Source organism: Plectropomus leopardus, chromosome 8 (assembly GCF_026936395.1).
Source record: "Plectropomus leopardus strain MGB_pleo_1.0 chromosome 8, ASM2693639v1, whole genome shotgun sequence".
Lineage (NCBI taxonomy): Eukaryota > Metazoa > Chordata > Actinopteri > Perciformes > Serranidae > Plectropomus > Plectropomus leopardus.
Window position 1 is genome coordinate 1,463,501 of NC_142183.1, and position 20,094 is coordinate 1,483,594.

Consider the following 20,094-nt stretch of genomic DNA (forward strand, 5'->3'; position numbering starts at 1 on the left):
TTTTGCAGCTGAGAGCTGCTGGAGAATTTTTGGATATAAAGACTTCACAACGCAGAGAAAAACTAAAAATAATGTGAGTTTCCAGAAGAAGTTCTGTCCTGGGAGTTTCTGACAGGCTGCAGGAGAACTGCTGACCCCCATCATCACCCACCAGAGACAGGAGGAGGAGGAGGAGGAGGAGGGAGAGAGGATCCCTGAGGAGGAGGGAGAGGAGTCAGAGGCCTCCTGTAGGAGAGCAGGAGGGGGAGGAGCAGACAGATGGAGACGACGCGCTTCACTGAGGAGAACACACGACCTCCTCCTTGTTTCTTTATTCCTCTGTTTCTCCGTCTTTACAGTCAAACCGTCTCATCAGTTTCACTCCAGAGGAAAACTCTCCGCTTCACTGATTTCTTCAGCGTCATTCCTCCCAATTTTTACTCTTTACAATCTTAAAACTGCACGTTTTTTCACAGCGTTTAAACCTGATGTGAACAAAATGAACCAGATATTTAAAATCTATCCGACTTATTCACTCAGCAGGTTAACGTGACGTTCGAGTGTCAGTCCGACTAAAACTGCCATTTGAAAACACGTTCGTCCGACACTAACAAGTTGGACGAACACACGAGATGATGCTGTCGACGGTCGATTTACTCTTTCGCGTAAACGCTCAGTCAGATCTGAACTGGCCGAGCCGTTAGGAGCGTGCTTCATAGTCCCCGCTGAAATCGTCCAAATTTATTTTTTAAAAAAATAAATAAAAATTTTAAAGGAAAATCCAATGCAAAAAATCTTTCGATAAAAAATAAATTGCCAAAAAGTTTTAAAGAAAAAAAAAGCCAAATTCTTTTTTATAGAAATTTTCAAGATAAAGATAAATTGCCAAAAGTGTTTCAAAATCATCAAAAAATTTAGCGGGAAAAAAAATAAGCCAAAAACTTATGAAGAAAAACAAAATGTTGTCAGGTCAGAAACTTGACACCTTGATTAGACCGAGCTGTGGATGGTAAATATTAGGGCAAAAATTGGGAACATTCATGAACTTTTTTTAATATAAAATTTAAAAACGGGGGACCATGGTTTTATAAATATTTTCATATCCGTCGGACACGAAATACTGACATTTGTTTACTGCATATGTCTTTCTGGTGTTGTTGTTTTTTTCTGTTTTGTTTTAAAAATAATAAAATAATTCAAAATAAAAATAATAAAAATAAAAAAATATATTTTGTTCTATTTTATTTGGCATTTTTGAAATACAGATCGAACTAAGAAACAAATTATAGTGTACTGTTTAACTGTAATATAAGATCATTAAAATATCTGGTTTTATAAAAAGACAATCTCTGCAGCAGTTTAATATTTTTTAACCAATAGACCGACGTGCATAACTGTTCAAATTAACCCATTAACGGATAACCAGTAACATCCCTGATCCACGCAGTTTCATGCTTTAGATATCTGTAATGCAAAAACATGAAAAGTGACACTGAGTCCCGTCTTACTTATCTCTCTGATCAGATCGAGGTGATCTAACACACAACACGCGTGTTAACAGACGTGTAGCTGCAGCATCGAGCCGCTGACGTCACCCGAAAATCTTCTGTTTTTACACTTTTATCTGCAAATCAAACTGGAGGCTGATTAAGAGCCCAGATAGAAAATCTCACTGAGGCGCCTCCTCCCTCTGCTCTGTGTGCGTGAGTGTGTGTGTGTGTGTGTGTGTGTGTGTGTGTGTGCAGCGATTACTACAGCTCTCAGACTGATGCAATCAGCAGATACAGGTTGAGTGTGTGTGTGTGTGTGTGTGTGTGTGTGTGTGTGTGTGTGTGTGTGTATGTGTGTGTGTGTGTGTGTGTGTGTGCCCAAATACAGTATGTTTGCATGTGGTTTCATCTCTGGAGACGAGCGCGTGTACGCACACGCACACACACACACACACACACACACACACGCACACACACACACACACGCACACACACACTTCATAAGTCAGCTTGTTATCCAGCAGCCATCAGTGTCAGCAGCACATTCCTCTCTCTCTGTTTGTCGTCTCTGTGTCTCTCTCCCACTTTCTAACTCTCCTTTTTCTCTCCATCTCTCACCACAAACTCACACATGCAATCAAACCCCACAAACTCCCTCCTCCTCCTCCTCCTCCTCCTCCTCCTCCTCCTCCTCCTCCTCCCTCTCGGTTTGGTTTTGCTCCTCTTTCCATCCGTCCATCACCAGGCAGGAAGTGGGTGCATTAGCAGAGAGAAGACGAGCTGATGGAATTAACGTCCATTATCCAACAATTTACAGGACGCAGAGCAGGATGAGGGAGCGAGGAGCAGGAGGAGGAGGAGCAGCAAGGATGATAGAGATCTCACCACAGCGGGCTTCAGCTCTGCACAACAAACCACAGAAAACATGTTTGTGTTGGTGAGTTCGGGCAGGCGCAGCGGGGCGACGGCAGCAAACAGCGGCCAAATGTGACAAACACCCCGAAACACGACCGCTGTGTCGAGGTCAAAGCTCCTCTTCCTCTGTAGGTTAATGGTTAAAGATTCAATATGAAATGTCTGCAGTCAATCAAAGGGTTTTTTTTTTTTCGAAGAGAATATAAGTCGGACATTTTCTAAACATCAGTTTTCAGTCAATGCACCTAAAATGACGTCACATAAAGAGACTTTGTTAGCATGCAGGTCGCAGTCATGCTGCCGTCACGTGCTCCCCGGAAATATTTTACTGTATTACCAGTTACAAGCACATGAACGCCCCTCCAAAGTCATAATTCCGAGTAAGAAATTGGGAAATTTCGATGATACCCGAGTTGTCGAGTTGTGAGGTTTGCGCGACATTTCAGCAGAAATGTCAGAAATCACGGAAACAGCATCAACATTTGAGTTTCTGCATCTATTACGTCACAAACATGGAAGGAAAATCAATGTTTGATCAACAGGAAGAACATTTTTTACTGATTCACTTATTAAATATCTTTTTTAAGTGTAATATGGTATTAATGTTAACTGCTGTTCATGTAGAGTCACCTAGATTTAACTAAAAATTAAAAAGTAATATATAAAAAAAAAACTGTAAACAGCTATCAACCTCTTGTTTAAATGCTCAAAAGTCAGTCTATCTTCTTTGTAGCTTCCATGTTTTCCCGCTTCACCACCTCAAAGCTCATCAACACAGCCAGTTCGGAAAAAAACGACTTCAGACTTGCGAGTTGGGATCTTGATTGGTGCTCTTTCCTAAACTTTGCCAACAGCACAAAGAAATGCCATGCAGACGATGATGCAGGTGTACTCATGTTCAAAACATTAACACCCTAAATTACACACGAGAGGCTTCTTTCCTAGAAACTTTTTTACTTTTTTAATTTGGCAAAATTTCAAACTTTATTGAAACTCAAACTCCTCATTCCTGCTCTCCTTCGTATCATAAAGACATAAACATGAAGCAGGAAGATCTGAAAAAAGACGAGTCTAACCCTAACAGTGTGTGTGTGTGTGTGTGTGTGTGTGTGTGTGTGTGTGTGTGTGTGTGTGTGTGTGTGAACGCTGTGTCACATGTCAAGAGCATCCAGATTATACCTGGATTATGTCCAGATTACAGTATGTGGATAATCCACCTATAAAAGCAGGTTGAAAAAAGCAACAAGATACATTAAGAACGAAGTGGAACCACACTTCAGCACGTACACACACACACACACACACACACACACACACACACACACACACACACACACACACACACAGTGCAAATGCATCTCCACAAATAGAAACATAGCGCAGCATGTCACATGACCTAGAGTAGAGCTGCAGCAGCGTTTTGTTTATCCGTGATTTTTATCTGAATTTAAAATAAAGAAATAATATCAGCAGCATGTTTGGAAGCTGCTCATGTCATTTAAAAACACAAAGCGAGAACAGGATATTGCTTTTTAGACGGATAAACTGAATTTTAAGGTGCAGAGAGTCGTTCAGAGTAGCAGGAGACAGCTGAGGGTAAACAGACAGAGACCGTGTCAGCCTGTTCCTGCAGCTCTTCATCAATCCGTCTGAAGCACTTGAGATCTGACCGATCAACAATCAGTCACACCGCTGCATGATCAATACCGTCTGCAGCTCGGGAGGACACAGGAAGCACTAAACAGGCCGCTAAAGAGACACAACGAGCCCAACAACAAAGCAGAGCGAGCTGAGTCACTGCAGCTAATGAGGAAAAACACATTCTGCTGTTTGCTTAATTATCGATACAATCGCCGCCTGATTTAGCTTTTCATGTTCAGATTTAATTATGTCTGCCGCAGAAACTAAGCAGTGTGCTCACTGCTTAACCCTTTACACTCTGCATCAGCATTAGTTTTGTTGTGCTCACTAAATTGGTTTCATTTCTTTCGCAAACACAAAGGCAACGAGCAGCTTAGCAAAAGAAATGTCTGGAAAATTACAAAAATTATTTTAAATAAAGAAATAAAGACAGGAAATTTACTTGAGAACCAGCTGTGGGTAACTGGCGTGGAGAACTACAGCGACCAGCATGTAGGAGAAAACGACCGACGTGAAAACCTGAGCGTCTCTATCTGTCAGCAGCGTCTGGTTTGTCCGCTCTGGGCTGCTGTAGAAAAATGGCGGTGCGACATGGCGATCTCTGCAGACGAGGATCTGCTCCGTATGTCGATATAAACGGCTCATTCTAAGAAAACCAAAACCCAGCCATGCTAACTTTCAGCCGATTATACACCAAAGAAAATACACTGATTAGATTTTATTCACTATCTGACCATAAATTTCCCAAAATCTACAGACCGGAGCTTTAAAAACTGATTCATGTCACCTTTTTAAAAATGCAGATTAAAATCTGTTGAATTTTGAATGGTGTTTGGCAAAAAAAGGATAACCAACCCACATCCTGAAGAGAAAAATACAAACTTCTGTAGGCATGTTACACTACAAATATGAGCTGGGAGACTGTGCGTGGCTTATGTGGCAATAAAGGTTTGCTCTTTTTGAATCAGACAGAGAGAAGAGAAACTGAGAGAGAGTAAAGTGTATCTGTAGTGGTGCGTTAATCCTCACAAGACGAGCTGTAATCTGTTGACCTCTCTCTGCTGCTGGCGCAACACACACGCACACGCACACACACTCACACTCACACACACACACACTTACACGCACACGCACACTCACACACACACACACACACACACACACACACACACACACACGCACACACACACACACACACACACACACACACTCACACACGCACACACACGCACACATGCACACACTTCCTTGGGAAAATACCTGCAGCTAAACATGTTTGACCATCAAAGTGGAAGATTGTACAACACCACCATCACCACACACACACACACACACACACACACACACACACACACACACACACACACACACAACATAACCCTGACCTCATTCCACTGTGTGTGAGGAGATACAGCCACTTACACACTCTCCTGCTCTCTATCGCTATCTCTCTCTCACACACACACACACACACACACACACACACACACACACACACACACACACACACACACACACACACACACGCGGGGTGGTAGTAGCCTGTGGGCGTGCGAGCAGCTGTGAATAATTGTGTTTACAGATGGCATACGTACGACCTGTGGGTTCAGAGAGAGAGAGAGTCGGTCCTCACACAAGAAGACGTGATGACATTTAAACTCTCCCTCTCTCTCTTTCTCTCTCTTTCTCCCTCTCTCTCTATTTTTCGTGCCAGTTTCGACTCTTTCACTTCAGCTTAATTGGCGTAAGTGGTAACGAGGCGTTAGCAGAACAATGAACAGTGGCAGAAGTAGAAAAGACGGCGGAGTGTTTTTAGATGCGTGTCTAATGAATCATTTGGCTTTAAAAGCAGGTAAATTAAAGTGCTTTATTTACGCCGCGGGCAGAGCGAGCTTAATGATAAAACACTGACGGCCAACACGATACTGTACGTCATGATCTCATTTCTGCTTCACATGTGAACAGAAACACGAGAAAAACAAGTGTGAGGATCCTCCGCAGCAGAGTCCGTCTCTACTGTCAGACACCGCAAAACGTCTGCAGATATTAAAGCAAGAAGTCGGCATCAAAGTATTTCTACGGTTCAGTTATGATGATAAATGCTAACGAGGATTTATTAGACTGCAGTTAGTTTGTTCCACACTAAACTAACTACAAATAAAATGCGGAGTAAAAATGATGTGTGTCGTGTGAAGACACTGCACATCTGAGATGTGATGTAGTATTATTAGCATCAATTAGCGACAAACAGTCGTGTTTTCACTGCTCAGTTTTACCGTTTTTACCACAAAAACGGGCAAAACAGTAAAAATCAACACGTGAACATCATATTAGGCTCAGTAACAAACAAAATGTCTCAGTGAGACATAAAGAGTCAGTTTTCCCGCCTTACAGTGTTTTAACCGTTAAGTCACATCAACTTTAAAGTCAGTATCAGCGTTCGTAAAACAACACGTGATAAAACATGCTAACAAGAACTTTTAGGCTACACTTGACGGAAACTAGTTTGTTTTTCACAAAACTAGCTACAAAATTTAAGCATAAAGCAAGAAAAAAGTGAGTGGTGTTAAAACTTGTCTCATGATTTAGCTTCATTTAGGAAAATATTATTATGTTTATAATGATTTTAAATTAAAACAAGTAAAGCAGTAAAGAGTAAACGTGCTAATGTCAAAATAGGCTCAATAATAAACAATCAAAATGTCTCAGTGAGACGTAAAAAGTCAATTTTCCCGCCTTGCAGTGTTTTAACTGTTAAGTTACATCCCGTTAAAGTCAGTATCAGCGTTCATATTATGAAAACAACACAGTTTTAACATCTAAATTCCCGTATTTCTATCCCAAACTGTGTGATAATACATGCTAACAAGAACTTTTAGGCTTCATTTGACTGAAACTAGTTTGTTTCTTACAAAACTAGCTACAAAACTGTGATGTGTTCAAACTTGTCTCATGATGTAGCATCATTATCAAGTTTTTATGGTTTTTCATATCAAAACAGGCAGAACGGTAAAAGCCAACATGCTAAGTCATGTTAGCAATATGCTAAGATGAAAAAAGGTGTGTTTTGTTTTTGCAGCCAGGTGAATCTTTATGCTGATGTAGCATCATTAGCATATTTAGCATCATTTAGCATCATGCAGTAATGTTATTGATTTTTCACAACTAATTTGTAGTGGGGTTTTTTTATCACAAAATGGCAAAATGTCAAAACACTAGCACAAGAACGAGCTAATATGTTTGTTTTCTTGCAGTATTTGAGTGGCTAACATCGTGATAATACATGCTAAACTGGCTAAAAACTCACATGTGATGCAAAAAAAGTGTTTTGTGTGTAAACAATAGTAAATCTGTGATGACGTGGCATCATTTACATACAGTACTGTCAATGAATTTATCACATCTCAGCTTTAGTGTTTATAAATATAAACAGATGGTCGACATGTTAGCCACATGCTAAGGCAATTTCACGTGTTTTGTTTGGACAGTCGGGTTAATGTTTATGTAGCCTCATTAGCATCTTTTAAACCTTTGTGAATGTTTTAATGTTTTCATATCAACACAGGCAGAATGGTCAACATGCTAACGTCACGGTAATACTTCACTAGCACAGTGTGAACGTACGAGCTAATACGTCTGTTTTCTTGCAGTATTTGAAAGGCTAACATCATGACAATACATGCTAAACTAGCAACAAACTCAAATGTGAAGCCAAAAAAATAAAACAAAAGTGTTTTGTGTGGAAACAATAGTAAATTTGTGTTGCGATGTAGCATCATTAGCATCAGTTAAACCTTTTAGCAACAAACAGTAATGTCAGTAAATGTTTTCACACGTCAGTTTTAGTGTTTTCTATCAAAACAACACGTCATGTTAGCGTCATGCTAAGGCATTCACAGCTGAAAACGTGTTTGTTTGCAGCCAGGTGAATCTTTACGTAGCATCATTAGCATCTCTGCAAACAGGCTGCAGCTAACTGGCTAGCTTCCACCTGTTAGCATTAGCCATGTTTCCATGAACAGGAAGAGACACATAAACATGCTAACATGAGATGAAGGATGCTAACGGAGGGGTGTGTGTGTGGTGTGTTAGCGCTGCTGCTAGCCTGCTCTTTGGTGCGTCAGCCGGATGAAGGCCACACTCGCCCTCATTTGCATAATTGGGATGTTAATTCGTTAAGCCGGGGGAGTTGATTATGTTGCATATTGATTGTGCTGCTGTGAGGTCACACTCCTCTTTAACCAAGGTGTGCACAGCGCAGGGAATTGTGGGAGTCTGATTAGAAAATACAACGTTAATATTCCTGCTGACACGCCGCGTTTTGACGTGTGTGTGTGTGTGTGTGTGTGTGTGTGTGTATGTCAGCAGCAGAGTGTGTGTGCTCCCTGCGGGGCTGATGGATGGATGAGGAGGTGAAAAGAGGAGTAGAGGGAGGGGAAACTCCACCTGGTCTTACCAGTCTCCGGGTGCTCCATCTCGCCGATGCTGCCGTCAGGCGTGGTCCGCTCATAGTGGTCCTCCGGCAGCGCCAGGGGTCCGATCCGCGGCCCCGACGACGACTTGGAGCTGGGCGTCTCCGACTCCTCCAGGCCGCTGTCGTAGTAGCTGTGCTGGGACGCGTCCTGCAGGTCCTGTGCCTGATTGGCCGTGGAGAAGGTGACTCGGCGGTGGGGGAGCTGTGATTGGCAGACAGAGAGGAAGGGGCGGGGTTAGTTTCTCAAACATTAACTAAAAACGCCGTCACGTGGTTGCACGCCTCCGCACATCGATCAAGTTACACACACACACACACACACACACACACACACAAGATCTCCACAATCAGCGTTCACAGATCAGAGCCACCAGTTCAGGATCTGAACAAACGTCTCCTCGTCTGCCACCGAGAGACGGACAGAAAACACGAGTGTGTCACAGGCGACCTTTGACCTTTTGGATACAAAATGTCAGAACTTTGTCATTTTATCCTTTTAGACATTTGTGTGAAGTCTGAGCACATGAATTCTCAAATTACATCAAAAACAGGTTTTATAAGGTAACTGTGACCTTGATCTTTGAATACCAGATTCTCGTCACCTCTTTTTTTATATACATTTATATTATTTAGTATTTATTACTAAAAAAAGTAACATTTACAAACAAACTAACAAAACCACACACATATACACAAAACAACAAAACAACAGAAATCCAGACTGAACACAGAAACAGCCACGTTAGCCTGTTACTCTAAGAAAAAGGAAAAAAATGGGTATAAAAACTGTCCCGACACAAGGACATCGGCACATTGAAGGGCATTGATACGTCTGATATTTGGGCTCCAGGTTTTCTCAAATGCTGTTTGAACTCTCTCTGCGTGTTTGCCTGAGAGCCATCTAGAGAAATCAGGGTCTGCTGTACAGCGTGCTGCGACACAAGAGACGCAACATTTCACAATACCAAAAAATATATATCCTGCCTCAGTCTCAGGACAGAGCCAAATATATGTCCTAGAGGACATTTTTCTGAATTACATCTGTCACAGATATCCGCTTCGTTAGGATACATTTTATTAATCTTATCTTTACAATAAGGTAATCTGTATGACCTAATCAGATCATTTTTGAGTCCAAGTTTGTGTTAAATAAAAAAAATAAAATAAAAAAAATAAATAAATAAAATTCCTCCAGATGTTCTTGAGATATCCCGTTTACAGGAACGACACACAGGAGGCCACAGTGACCTTAACCTTTGACCTTTGACCACCAAAAAACCATCAGCTCAACCTTGAGTTTAAGTGGATGTTTGTGCCAAATTTGACAAAATTCCCTCAAGAGGTTTGATTCACAAGCCGAAAATATAATGCCTCAGCTATCACTGACACGGTGGCATAAAAAGCTAAATAATTATTATAATATTTAAAATGATCTTACAGAATTATATCATTTTAACTCCTTTTCACCAAGTTTGCCTTGTTTTTTTTAATTTTTTTAAACTAATTTTTCAGGTAATTTTGTTGCACTTTAAATCAATTTCTTGCAAATTTTTGGGTCATTTCTCTTTTGTTGCTCATTGCCTTCTTCCCAAGTTTTTAAAAGAAATCAAGACAATTTTCTCACATTTCAAAGGGTTAAAAACTCGTGATGACACTTTAAGTTCATTTTAACACACGCGCTGGTTTTATTAGAAATCGTCAGCGTGAGTTTGATGCAGATGAAGCGGTTGAAATGATTAGAGACATCAAGCAAAAGCCCGACTGTAAAAATAACTTTAAAGAAGTCATTTAGACGCGGCGACGGGAACAAACACTTCCTAAAACTTTCATCGCTTTCAACTCAAAGTTCTCAAACTCGCTGATTTGATTTCTGGCTTTAATTTTGCTCCTCAGAATCAACGTTCAGATCGTCATTTCATCTCATGGCTGCTTTCATGTCATCTCATTTCATTTTAAATCTAATCTTCTGTCAGATTTTATATAAAAACCAGTCAGACGGAGACGCTGACATCAATCTCTGACCAGCAGCAGCTCGCCGCACAGACACTCGTCTGAGGACCCAAATTAATTAGAGACATTAAAAGAACAATGGACATGATGAAAAAATGTTTCCCATCATTGTTCACCGTCAGTAAGTAAAGAGCTGCTGGTGTGCCAAAAATGACAAAACGTGATCAGATTTATGAAGCAGCAGCTGACCGATAAACGTTCTCAAAGCAGCCAATAAGCTTCAGCTTTTGTCCTTTCAACAATAAAAAAGTTTTTTTCAAATTAGACAAAATGTAAAAACATCAAGTGTGTTAATCTTTTCAAATAAAATGCATTATATTGTAGCATAACTAATAATTAATAATATATTGATATAAATAATATAATTTGAAAATAATAATAATAACAATAAATTTTACTTTTTTAATTATGTTTGAAAAATAACTAATAAATCTGCCTTGTACCTTGTTACACATATTTTTTATATTTTTGGAACTTCACATACTTGTTTGATACATTGTAGCACAAGTCACATTATATTATATTGTACTGTATTATATTTTTACATACTCAGTGCATATATGTATTTATATTTAAAATTTTACATGCTAGACTTAAACATTGTAGCACAATGCATGTTTTCATTTTTATTTCTATTTTTACTTTCATATTTACATGCTTCCTATTCTTTTTATACTTATTTTAACTCATAACTCTCTTTTTTACATTAGAACAACTGCAGTGAATCACAATTTTCTCCTGCAATATACATTACCCATAAAGTATTTCTGAATCTCAAAAACTACATTAATATTAGATTTAAATGAAAACAAGCTTGTATTAAGCTTGTATGTAAGCTGTATACGTATGCTTGCATACAAAGAACAATTAAATTCAAAACTTGAGGTTACGCCTAATATTTAAAAAATGCCAAAAATTACATAAAAAATGCCTTTTTAACTTCAGATCACATCCCATCTCATACACCTGCTACTGAACAGTGCACACAAACACACACATGTTAATACAAAAAACATGTTTCTTTGTATTCTTATACATGAACTCAGTAATATTTTCTTCCGATACTCTGCGCTTCTGTGATATTGTGCCAATAATATCATGACGTCCACCATCAATCAATCTGCAACCTTTACCCACACGGAGCCAAAATGAAGTTAGTGAGCAGCAGCTCACGACGTCAGAGTGTCTTTGTGTCCCCAAAGTATCCGCTGCAGCTCAATCAGGACTTCAAAACCGCCTGGAAAAGGCCTTAAAACGCTGCTCGTCTCTGAACTCACTGACGTCAAACTTCATCACCATTTTTTAATTTGACAGTGTTCACTTGTGATCTGCTAAAGTGTGCAGCTTTTTTTGTGTTTTATATGTTATTTGCTTTTTTCGTTTTATACTGTTTTGTCTCGTGTTTTCCTCTTTGTATTTCTTTATATAATGTGCTACTGTATGTATTGTTAGACTTTGTTTTTTTTTTGCGAATTTCCCCAACATATGTGTGTGTGTGTGTGTGTGTGTGTGTGTGTGTGTGTGTGTGTGTGTGTGTGTGTGTGTGTGTGTTTTCTCCCCCCTCAGACTTGCTCTGTTGCTCTGTTTCTTGTGTTTCTGGGGGTGGAAGGTAGCTGTCTCACTCCTGGTTTGATGCTTTTCTAATTAGAATACAATTAGCCTCCATAGTGCTGCAGGGACAATGGACACACACACACACACACACACACACACACACACAAAATGTGCAAATACACACAGCGCTGCCAAACAAACAGTGTCCTAATTCAAAGGCACACAATGCACAGTCAAACATTTCAATCACACACACACACACACACACACACACACACACACACACACACACACACACACACACACACACACACACACACACACACACACACACACACACATACACAGCTGACCGGCCCGGGCTGATAAAGAGCAGCATCCCTGGTTCGCCAGATACTCCGTCACCATGGTAACTGGGCGCTGTCAAGACCCTGAACCGGTAAAACCAGCAGATCAGCGGGCCGTCACGCACACACACACTCTTATTTAACGCCTTTATCTAACGCAGCTTTTTTTAAGCAGCTTTTTTTCTGCAGCTGAAAGATTCGCTGTCGCCTCACAGACAGCGTTTATCGTTCAGGGATTCAAACCAGCCACCATCCGCTCATCAGACTGCATCCTCACACTCAGACATCCACATGTCATCACCAAATCCAAGAAATGTCCTGAAATCCTAGAAACACCTAAAAATCCTAGAAATGTCGAAAGTCCGAGACATGTCCTAAAATCTTATAAAAAATCCTAAAATCTGAGAAATGCCTTAAAATCACAGAAATGTCCTAAAATTCTGCAAATGTCTCTGTGGACTCACAGACAGAGTTTTATGTTCAGGGATTCAAACCAGCGTCCTCCTGGTCCTCAGACTGCGTCCTCAGACTGTGTCCTCACACTGACAGTCTGTCTCATATAACTGCCGCTCTGTCCGTCTCTCTGCTGTTTGCATTTGGACTTTAAACTGTGTGTGACCGTGCGGCGGCGTGCAGGTAGAAGCTGCCAGACTTAATGTCAGCGTGGTGGAAAGCGAACAGAGCTGAACTCACGGCGGAGCTGTCCTTTAAACCGTGTGGACACAAAGAGCTGCCCAGGCTTCAGACGCAGATCCCCGAGCTTCAGGGGACAGGCGGCTGTCCAGGTAAACACATTCAGGTGCAGAGAAATAATAACCGAGCACATCTGAGAGCTCGCCCCCTCCTGTCTCTGTTCCAGAGTGTTAGGTCATCTGAGCAAATGTTTTCACCCACAAACATTTTGTTTTTCACCACGTCTGCTCGCCGAGAAACTTCTGGATGTGAATTTAGCACCAAACAGACCGTGGAGACGATTCAGAGCCGCACAGAGACAACACAACTGTAAGTGCAGAGTCCCGCAGTGAGCAGCGAAATCACACAATAAACATCATTTAACCAGCAAGACCAGACAGTTCACCTCAGCCACAGACCCGACAGCAGATACTCAACCTACGGCCCACGGGCCAAATCTGGACCCCCAACCATTTTCTGATTCACACTAAAAAATAAAGTGATTGACACTGAATTGTTTTGTACTTTTAGTCTCCATAAGGTGTCAGAGACATAAAACAGCATCAACATAGAGCTTGTTGATCAAAACAGAGCCAGAAGAGGATCCCCCACACCCCCGACAGAGGACACAGCTGAGACACTAATGTCTTAAAATCCTACAAATGTCCTAAAATCTGAGAAATGTCCTAAAATCTGGGATAAATCCAAAAATCTGAGGATTATCCTAAAATTCTTCAAATGTCTTTAAATCCTAGAAAGGTCTGAAAATCCTACAAATGTCCAAAAAAATCAGAGGAATATCCTAAAATTCTTCAAATGTCTTAAGAGCCGAAGTTTTAAAATCCTACAAATGTCCTTAAGATTTAGACATGCCTGCTAACGCTGTGAAGAAAAACCTTCAGCAGAATATCTGAACGTCTGCTGCAGTTATTATTTTTACAGTTATTGGACATCTGGAGAGGACAAAGCGTCTCAGAGCTCTCTGATTCAGGTGGATGATCTGCAGCGAGTTCGTGCAGCCGGTGAAGTTTGAACCAACGTGAACTCAAAGCGTCAGTGGACGCTCTGATTTAGTGATTTAATGATCTGCAGGTAAAATCCGGCTGAAAAACACGGCGTTCGTGATGAACGTGTGTGTTTGTCCGTGTTTGGTCAGGAGCCGATTCACGCTGAAAACAAGTCGTTTAAACGTGTTGAGACACCTGTTATACGAGCGCAGCTGCAGGACGCTCGCTTTGCTTTGGAAACGCCGCTCGAGGATGTAAACGATGTTTATCTGAAAAACGACAGACGAGATTTTCACCGTTGTTCCGCCAGTTTCTCCGCTCGCTGCATCCCAACACAAACAACACACACTCAGACGTCTCCACTGCCAAATATTCACAACGTCCCTACCTGAGACCATGCTGCACGTGTGTGTGTGTGTGCGTGTGTGTGTGTGTGTGTGTGTGTGTTATTAATAACTGCTTCCTGTGTGCAGCTTCCTGCTCTGTTTGCTGTGTGAGCATTAGGAAATAAATCACATCTATATTTACACATGAAGAGAGAAATGAAGCGGATCAAATCATCCCGATCCCTCTCCTGCCTGTCTGTCACCTCCTGCACACACACACACACACACACACACACACACACACACACACTCGCTGTGTTTGTCTGCCCTCCGTGTGTGTGTGTGAGTGTGTGTTTGTTTGCTGGAAATAGAAGTGCCACCTCAGCAGGTTGCACCATGGGAAAGTGGAGCAGATCAGAGGGGAGGAATTTAAAGACCAACCAACATCCAGAACAACCTCCACCTCAGCCGCCGCCCGCCGCCATCTTCTGCCCCGCGCAGGACGGCGGCCCTCTTGTTCTACATCGGCGCCCGCGGAGAACAAAATGTCCGCCAGCTGCCTGACCGAACGCCGTGTTCCCTGCTGTCCTATTTTGTCCGGTAAAATCTAAACTCTGAACCTCCGAGAGGCAGCAGGAGAAGTTTTAGAGGTGAAAACCTGCCGGCGTTGACGGACTGAGAAATATTGATCAGGAAGGCTCGTGATGGAGGATGAAGACAAATAAGGACAAAAACATCAGGAGGACGAGGGACGGAGTTTGGTTAAAGGGTCTCTGAGCAGCTGATCTCACAAAAGCCACTGAGAAATCTACCAGAAAAAAAAAGAAATCCAGAATTTTAAAAAGCCAATGTGCTGACGGGCGTCGAGCTCTCGGACCCTCGGAAACCTCAGCAAATGAGCTTGATGATTTTTTTTTTTCCTTTTTTTAAAAACATGGGGAAAAAGGCAATGACCAACTCGGCACAAACGTCCTGCAAGTTGCAAGAAATTATTTAAGGGTCACAAGAAAATTACCTAAAAAACTGTTATAAAAGAAAAGGGTTATTAGGAAAATTATTCAGAAAAGGGGGAAAATTTCATTTTAATAATAACAATGATAATATATTTTATTTATAGAGCGCTTTTCAAGAAACTCAAAGACACTTTACAAAGTGTTAAAAGATCTGAATAAACCTAAAAAAAAGACTTTATATTTAAAATGATCATTATTTAAGCTTTGAAAGATGTTTGTGAACCTATAAGAGAGCGATGAGCGTGCTGAGTTTATTTTAGCGCTGATGAAGGTCAGTCATTAAGGATTCAGGGAGGAGCGGCTCCTCGTGGCCTCCTTCTCCAACATCAAACTGTTAATGCTGCACTTTGACTGGAGCTCCGCTCAACAATATGCAGCCGTCCGCGGGCGAAAATGCACACACGCACTTTTATGTAAAACTAGGCGCCGTGATGAACCATTTTTCCTTGAATCCATAGACGCTGACCTTCATTAGCATCGCTGAGCGAAACGGCGAGGCCAAGAATAGGCTGCTGAACCCAGCAGGCACAAACAAGAGAGGAGAACAGGAGCAACGAGGAGGCCAGAGGAGACCAGAGGAGGAGAAAGGAGGAGACCAGCGGAGGAGAAAGGAGACACAGAACAAAACCTAATAATATTTAACATGTTTCACATCTAGTCTGTGGAGGTTTTACACAGAAGAGGAGGTGCAGGAGGAGCAGCAGGAGGACAAAGAGCAAAGTAAGACGAGCAATGAGAAGAGGGGGAGATATAAGGAGCAAGAGAGGCAAGAAAAAGAAGGAAGAGGAGGAGCGTGGAGGGGGAAAAAGGAGCAAAAGGAAGAGGAGGAACCAGAGAAGGAGGGTAAACAGAGGGATTGGGAGGAGGACCAAGAGGAGGAGGAGGAAGGAGCCAGGAGGATGGAGAAGAAGGAGGAGGACAATGATGAAAGAAAAGCAGTAGTAGGAGAATAGACGAGGAGCAGAATGGAAAAGCAGCAAGAGGAGGAAACCTGTGGGTTTGCTGCTGCTCCTCGTCCTCCTGCAGTCAACAAGAGAGGAGGAGCAGGAGGAGGCTAGCTGTGAGCTCAGACAAAACCCTGCTGCTGCTCCTCGTCCTCCTGCAGGAGGTGACAGAGGAGTAAGAGGAGGACAGTGGACTCAGATAGATGAAAAGGACAGGCCTCTTCATGCTGCTGCAGCTCCTCCTGTCAAGCAGGAGGAGGCTAGCTGTGAGTTCACACTGCATCCTGCTGCTGCTCCTCGTCCTCCTGCAGGAGGTGTGAGAGGAGGAGAGGGAGCTTGTTTTCTGTTCAGACAGATAAGAAGGCCAAGCTTTCTCCTCCTGCTGCTCCTCAACCTCCTGCAGGAGGTGGCAGGGGAGAAGGAGAAGGAGCTGTGGGTTCCGACAGATAAGACGAACAGGCCTCCTCCTGCTCCTCCTGCCACTCCTCGTCCTCCTGAAACAGGCAATAGAGGTAGAGAGGAGGCCAGCAGAGGGTTCAGACAGATAAGACTGCCAGGCCTCCTCCTGCTGCTGCTGCTGCTGCTGCTCCTCTTCCTCCTGCAGGAGGTGTCAGTGCAGGAGGAAGAGGAGGAGGAGGCACGTTCACTGGGCCACATTGTTCAGAGATGATTAAAAACCAGCGAGAGGAGAAAACGCACGACGCCTCGCTGGCTGTTTGTCAGCCGAGACACGGAGAGGAAGATAACTGAGAGAGTGTGTGTGTGTGTGTGTGTGTGTGTGTGTGTGTGTGTGTGTGTGTGTGTGTGTGTGTGTGTGTTTGGGTGTGTGTGTGTGTGTGAGAGAGATCCTCATTACCTCCCTCTGTGGGAGATAAGAGTGTGTGAGGCTGCATTGTGCATGCTTATAAAAGTCTGTCCTTATCAAGTATGCATGCACACACACTCCTAAACCCAACACACACTGTCACACACACACACTCTCTCACACACACTCTGCCCACGTGAGGAGCGGCTGCCAGCGATAATTCGACACAACTGTGTTGAATCCGAGTGGAGAATGAATGAGGAGCGGAAAAAAGCTGAGAGAGACTTAAAGAGACGGAGACGGAAAAGAGCAGGTGTGTGGGAGTGTGTGTGTGTGTGTGTGTGTGTGTGTGTGTGTGTGTGTGTGTGTGTGTGTGTGTGTGTGTGTGTGTGTGTGTGTTGATAATGCAGTGGTGAAACAAAAAAACTGCCCTGCAGCCAAAACATCTCCCTCTCTCTCTCTCTCAGGTTGTGAGTTCGACGCTGCAGGCAGTGATCTCCTCTCTGGGAGAAACAGCCTGCAGAACTAAGCTGAGCAAGTGTGTGTGTGTGTGTGTGTGTGTGTGTGTGTTTTTATATATATATATATATATATATATATATATATATATATATATATACATATATATATATACATATATATACATATATATAATATTCTCTCTCTCTCTCTCACACACACACACACACACACACACACACACACACACACCCCTGCTCTTTTAACAGAACATCTGTCTGTCTGTTTGTCCTGAAAACGAAAGAGTTCGGGGTCGTCCTTTGAGCAAGGCAGCACTGAAACTCCGCCTGTCCTCAGCACTAAGTTCACTACGTGGTCAAAAGTTTACAGACACGAGTCTCACTACACGATTTTACCAGACAGCATCCTCTGGAGCTGGAAAAATGCCCCAAAAAACATGCAGTTTCTCTAACGTCCACTAGGGGCTGGCTCCACGAGTGGGTCAGTCCACACAGAGCAGTGATACTCAACTGATGGCCCGCGGGCCACATCTGGCCCCTGATAGGGTGCCTTGTGGCCTCCAACCATTTTCTAATTGACAATAAAAATAAAGTGATTGACTCTATGAATAGTTTTTGTCCTTTTAGTCTCCAAAAGGTGTCAGAGACATAAAACAGCATCAACATAGAGCTTGTTGATCAAAAAAAGAGCCAGAGGAGGATCCCCCACACCCCCGACAGAGGTCCTAAATAAGACCCGAATGTCCAAAAATCATAGAAATCCTAGATATGTCCTAGAAACATGTATGGGGCCACTGTGACAGGCCCCTGGTCTCCTGTTATTTTTGCAAAACTGGCCCCAAAGCAAAGCCAGCTTATAGTTATTTATACAGTCTGTAAAATTGATATTTTTAAAACTTTCCATGAATAACGGCTGGATATCATTTTCTGTAACTACACAGTAATTTTCAAATTAATTAACTTAAGAGTTATTTTATAGGAAATTTAATAAAACTATGATTGATTTTTTTTCATTATTACTATAAAAGTAATGGATCATTAAAATTCAGCAACACTAAACTCCAGTCTGAGCTGTTCAAACTGAACATCAGTGTTTGTTTATGTTGCTTTGCATGGAGGGAATTATTAATGATTTATGGCGTACAGTAATACTTTAGATAACAGTGTTGAGCTTTGTGTCAGCAGTTTGTATCTTTCCAGTTTCATAATGTTGCCCTCAGGCACAAACCAGTTAGACAAAATGTTTTTCCCAGTGTGTCAGCGTGTTGTGCAGCTGATTACTGGTCTGCACAGAGCTCCGACCTGATCCCAAACATCACCGACGAGGCTTTTTATGATTCTCAGGTAAACTTTATGGCGTTTCTAAAATTCAAATCAAGGACGCGAACCCTGTATCAGAGTGATAAACTGCCGCGAGCTCGGGCCGACGCCGTGTTTGATGACTGATAACGGACGCTGATCAGAAATCAGCTGACGCAGCGAAGCAACAGACAAACAGCAGCTCAGTGTTTCTGCAGAAAGTTTCAGCATGAATCCAAATGAAGAAGCTGCAGCAGAAAAATGAGTTTCCACCAGAGCACAGACGCTCCGGGGCCAGGCACAACACTGAGAGTGTGTGTGCGTGTGCTTGCGTGCGTGCGTGTGTGTGTGTGTGTGTGTGCGCGCTGAGATAAACCACAAAGATTAAAATAGGCAAACAAAGTGGACATAAACGTTTCCACAGCAGCCATTAACACTTTGTCGTTTTACTTCACATCATTTTTTTATGCGGGTGTTTTTCATACACCTGAGTTTATCAACACTCGTCATGCTACTAAAGTCTTAATTCATTTAATTACAAAATTCATAACTCTCAGATATTAAAGGATTAATCTGATCTTCTTCAGTTGTGTTTAAAACACATACTCATTAAAAAAAAAAACTAAAAAAATACTCACTACAGCACCAAATGTTGATTAATGCAACACTGCATTTTTATTTTATTTGAATTTTTGCCAAATTAAAGAAAATGTTTTGGTGATTTTGTTTTTTCTTCAAAATATTTGGTGATTTTTGTTTATTTATTTTCTTCTTCAGTTATTTTTATTTTACCTTTTGACTTGATGCCTTGATGTTATTATGTAAAATCATCTTGGGAAATTGTTAACAAGCACCAGAATTAATAACCATACCAAAACAAACAAACAACAAACAAACAACAAACAAACAAAAGAACTCTGAACTCTGGGTCACTTGAAGGTTCATCCTCATCATGTTCCTTTTCCTAAACCTATCGACAATCATTTATTTTATTTTATTTTATTTTATTTTATTTTTCTCATTTCATTTTTATTTTATTTTATTGTTTTGTATCTTTTTTTTTTTATCCTTTCTGACTTATAGCCTTAATGTTATAATGTACATTCATCTTGGGAAATTGTTAGCAAGGACTGAAAAAC

The 20,094-nt window shown here is 41.7% G+C and overlaps 1 protein-coding gene across 2 annotated transcripts in view; it reads right to left on the minus strand.

Annotated features, from left to right (window-relative positions):
* Nucleotides 1–20,094, minus strand: part of LOC121947793 (uncharacterized) — a 177,725-nt gene that overhangs the window by 102,224 nt on the left and 55,407 nt on the right. For both annotated transcript variants that reach the window (XR_015777162.1, XM_088080710.1), the window contains exon 2: nucleotides 8,482–8,701. Coding sequence is in view for 1 of the 2 variants with exons in the window: in XM_088080710.1 (XP_087936836.1) it covers nucleotides 8,482–8,500 (19 nt within the window). In the remaining variant the exon portion in view is untranslated. The remainder of the gene's footprint in view (nucleotides 1–8,481; nucleotides 8,702–20,094) is intronic.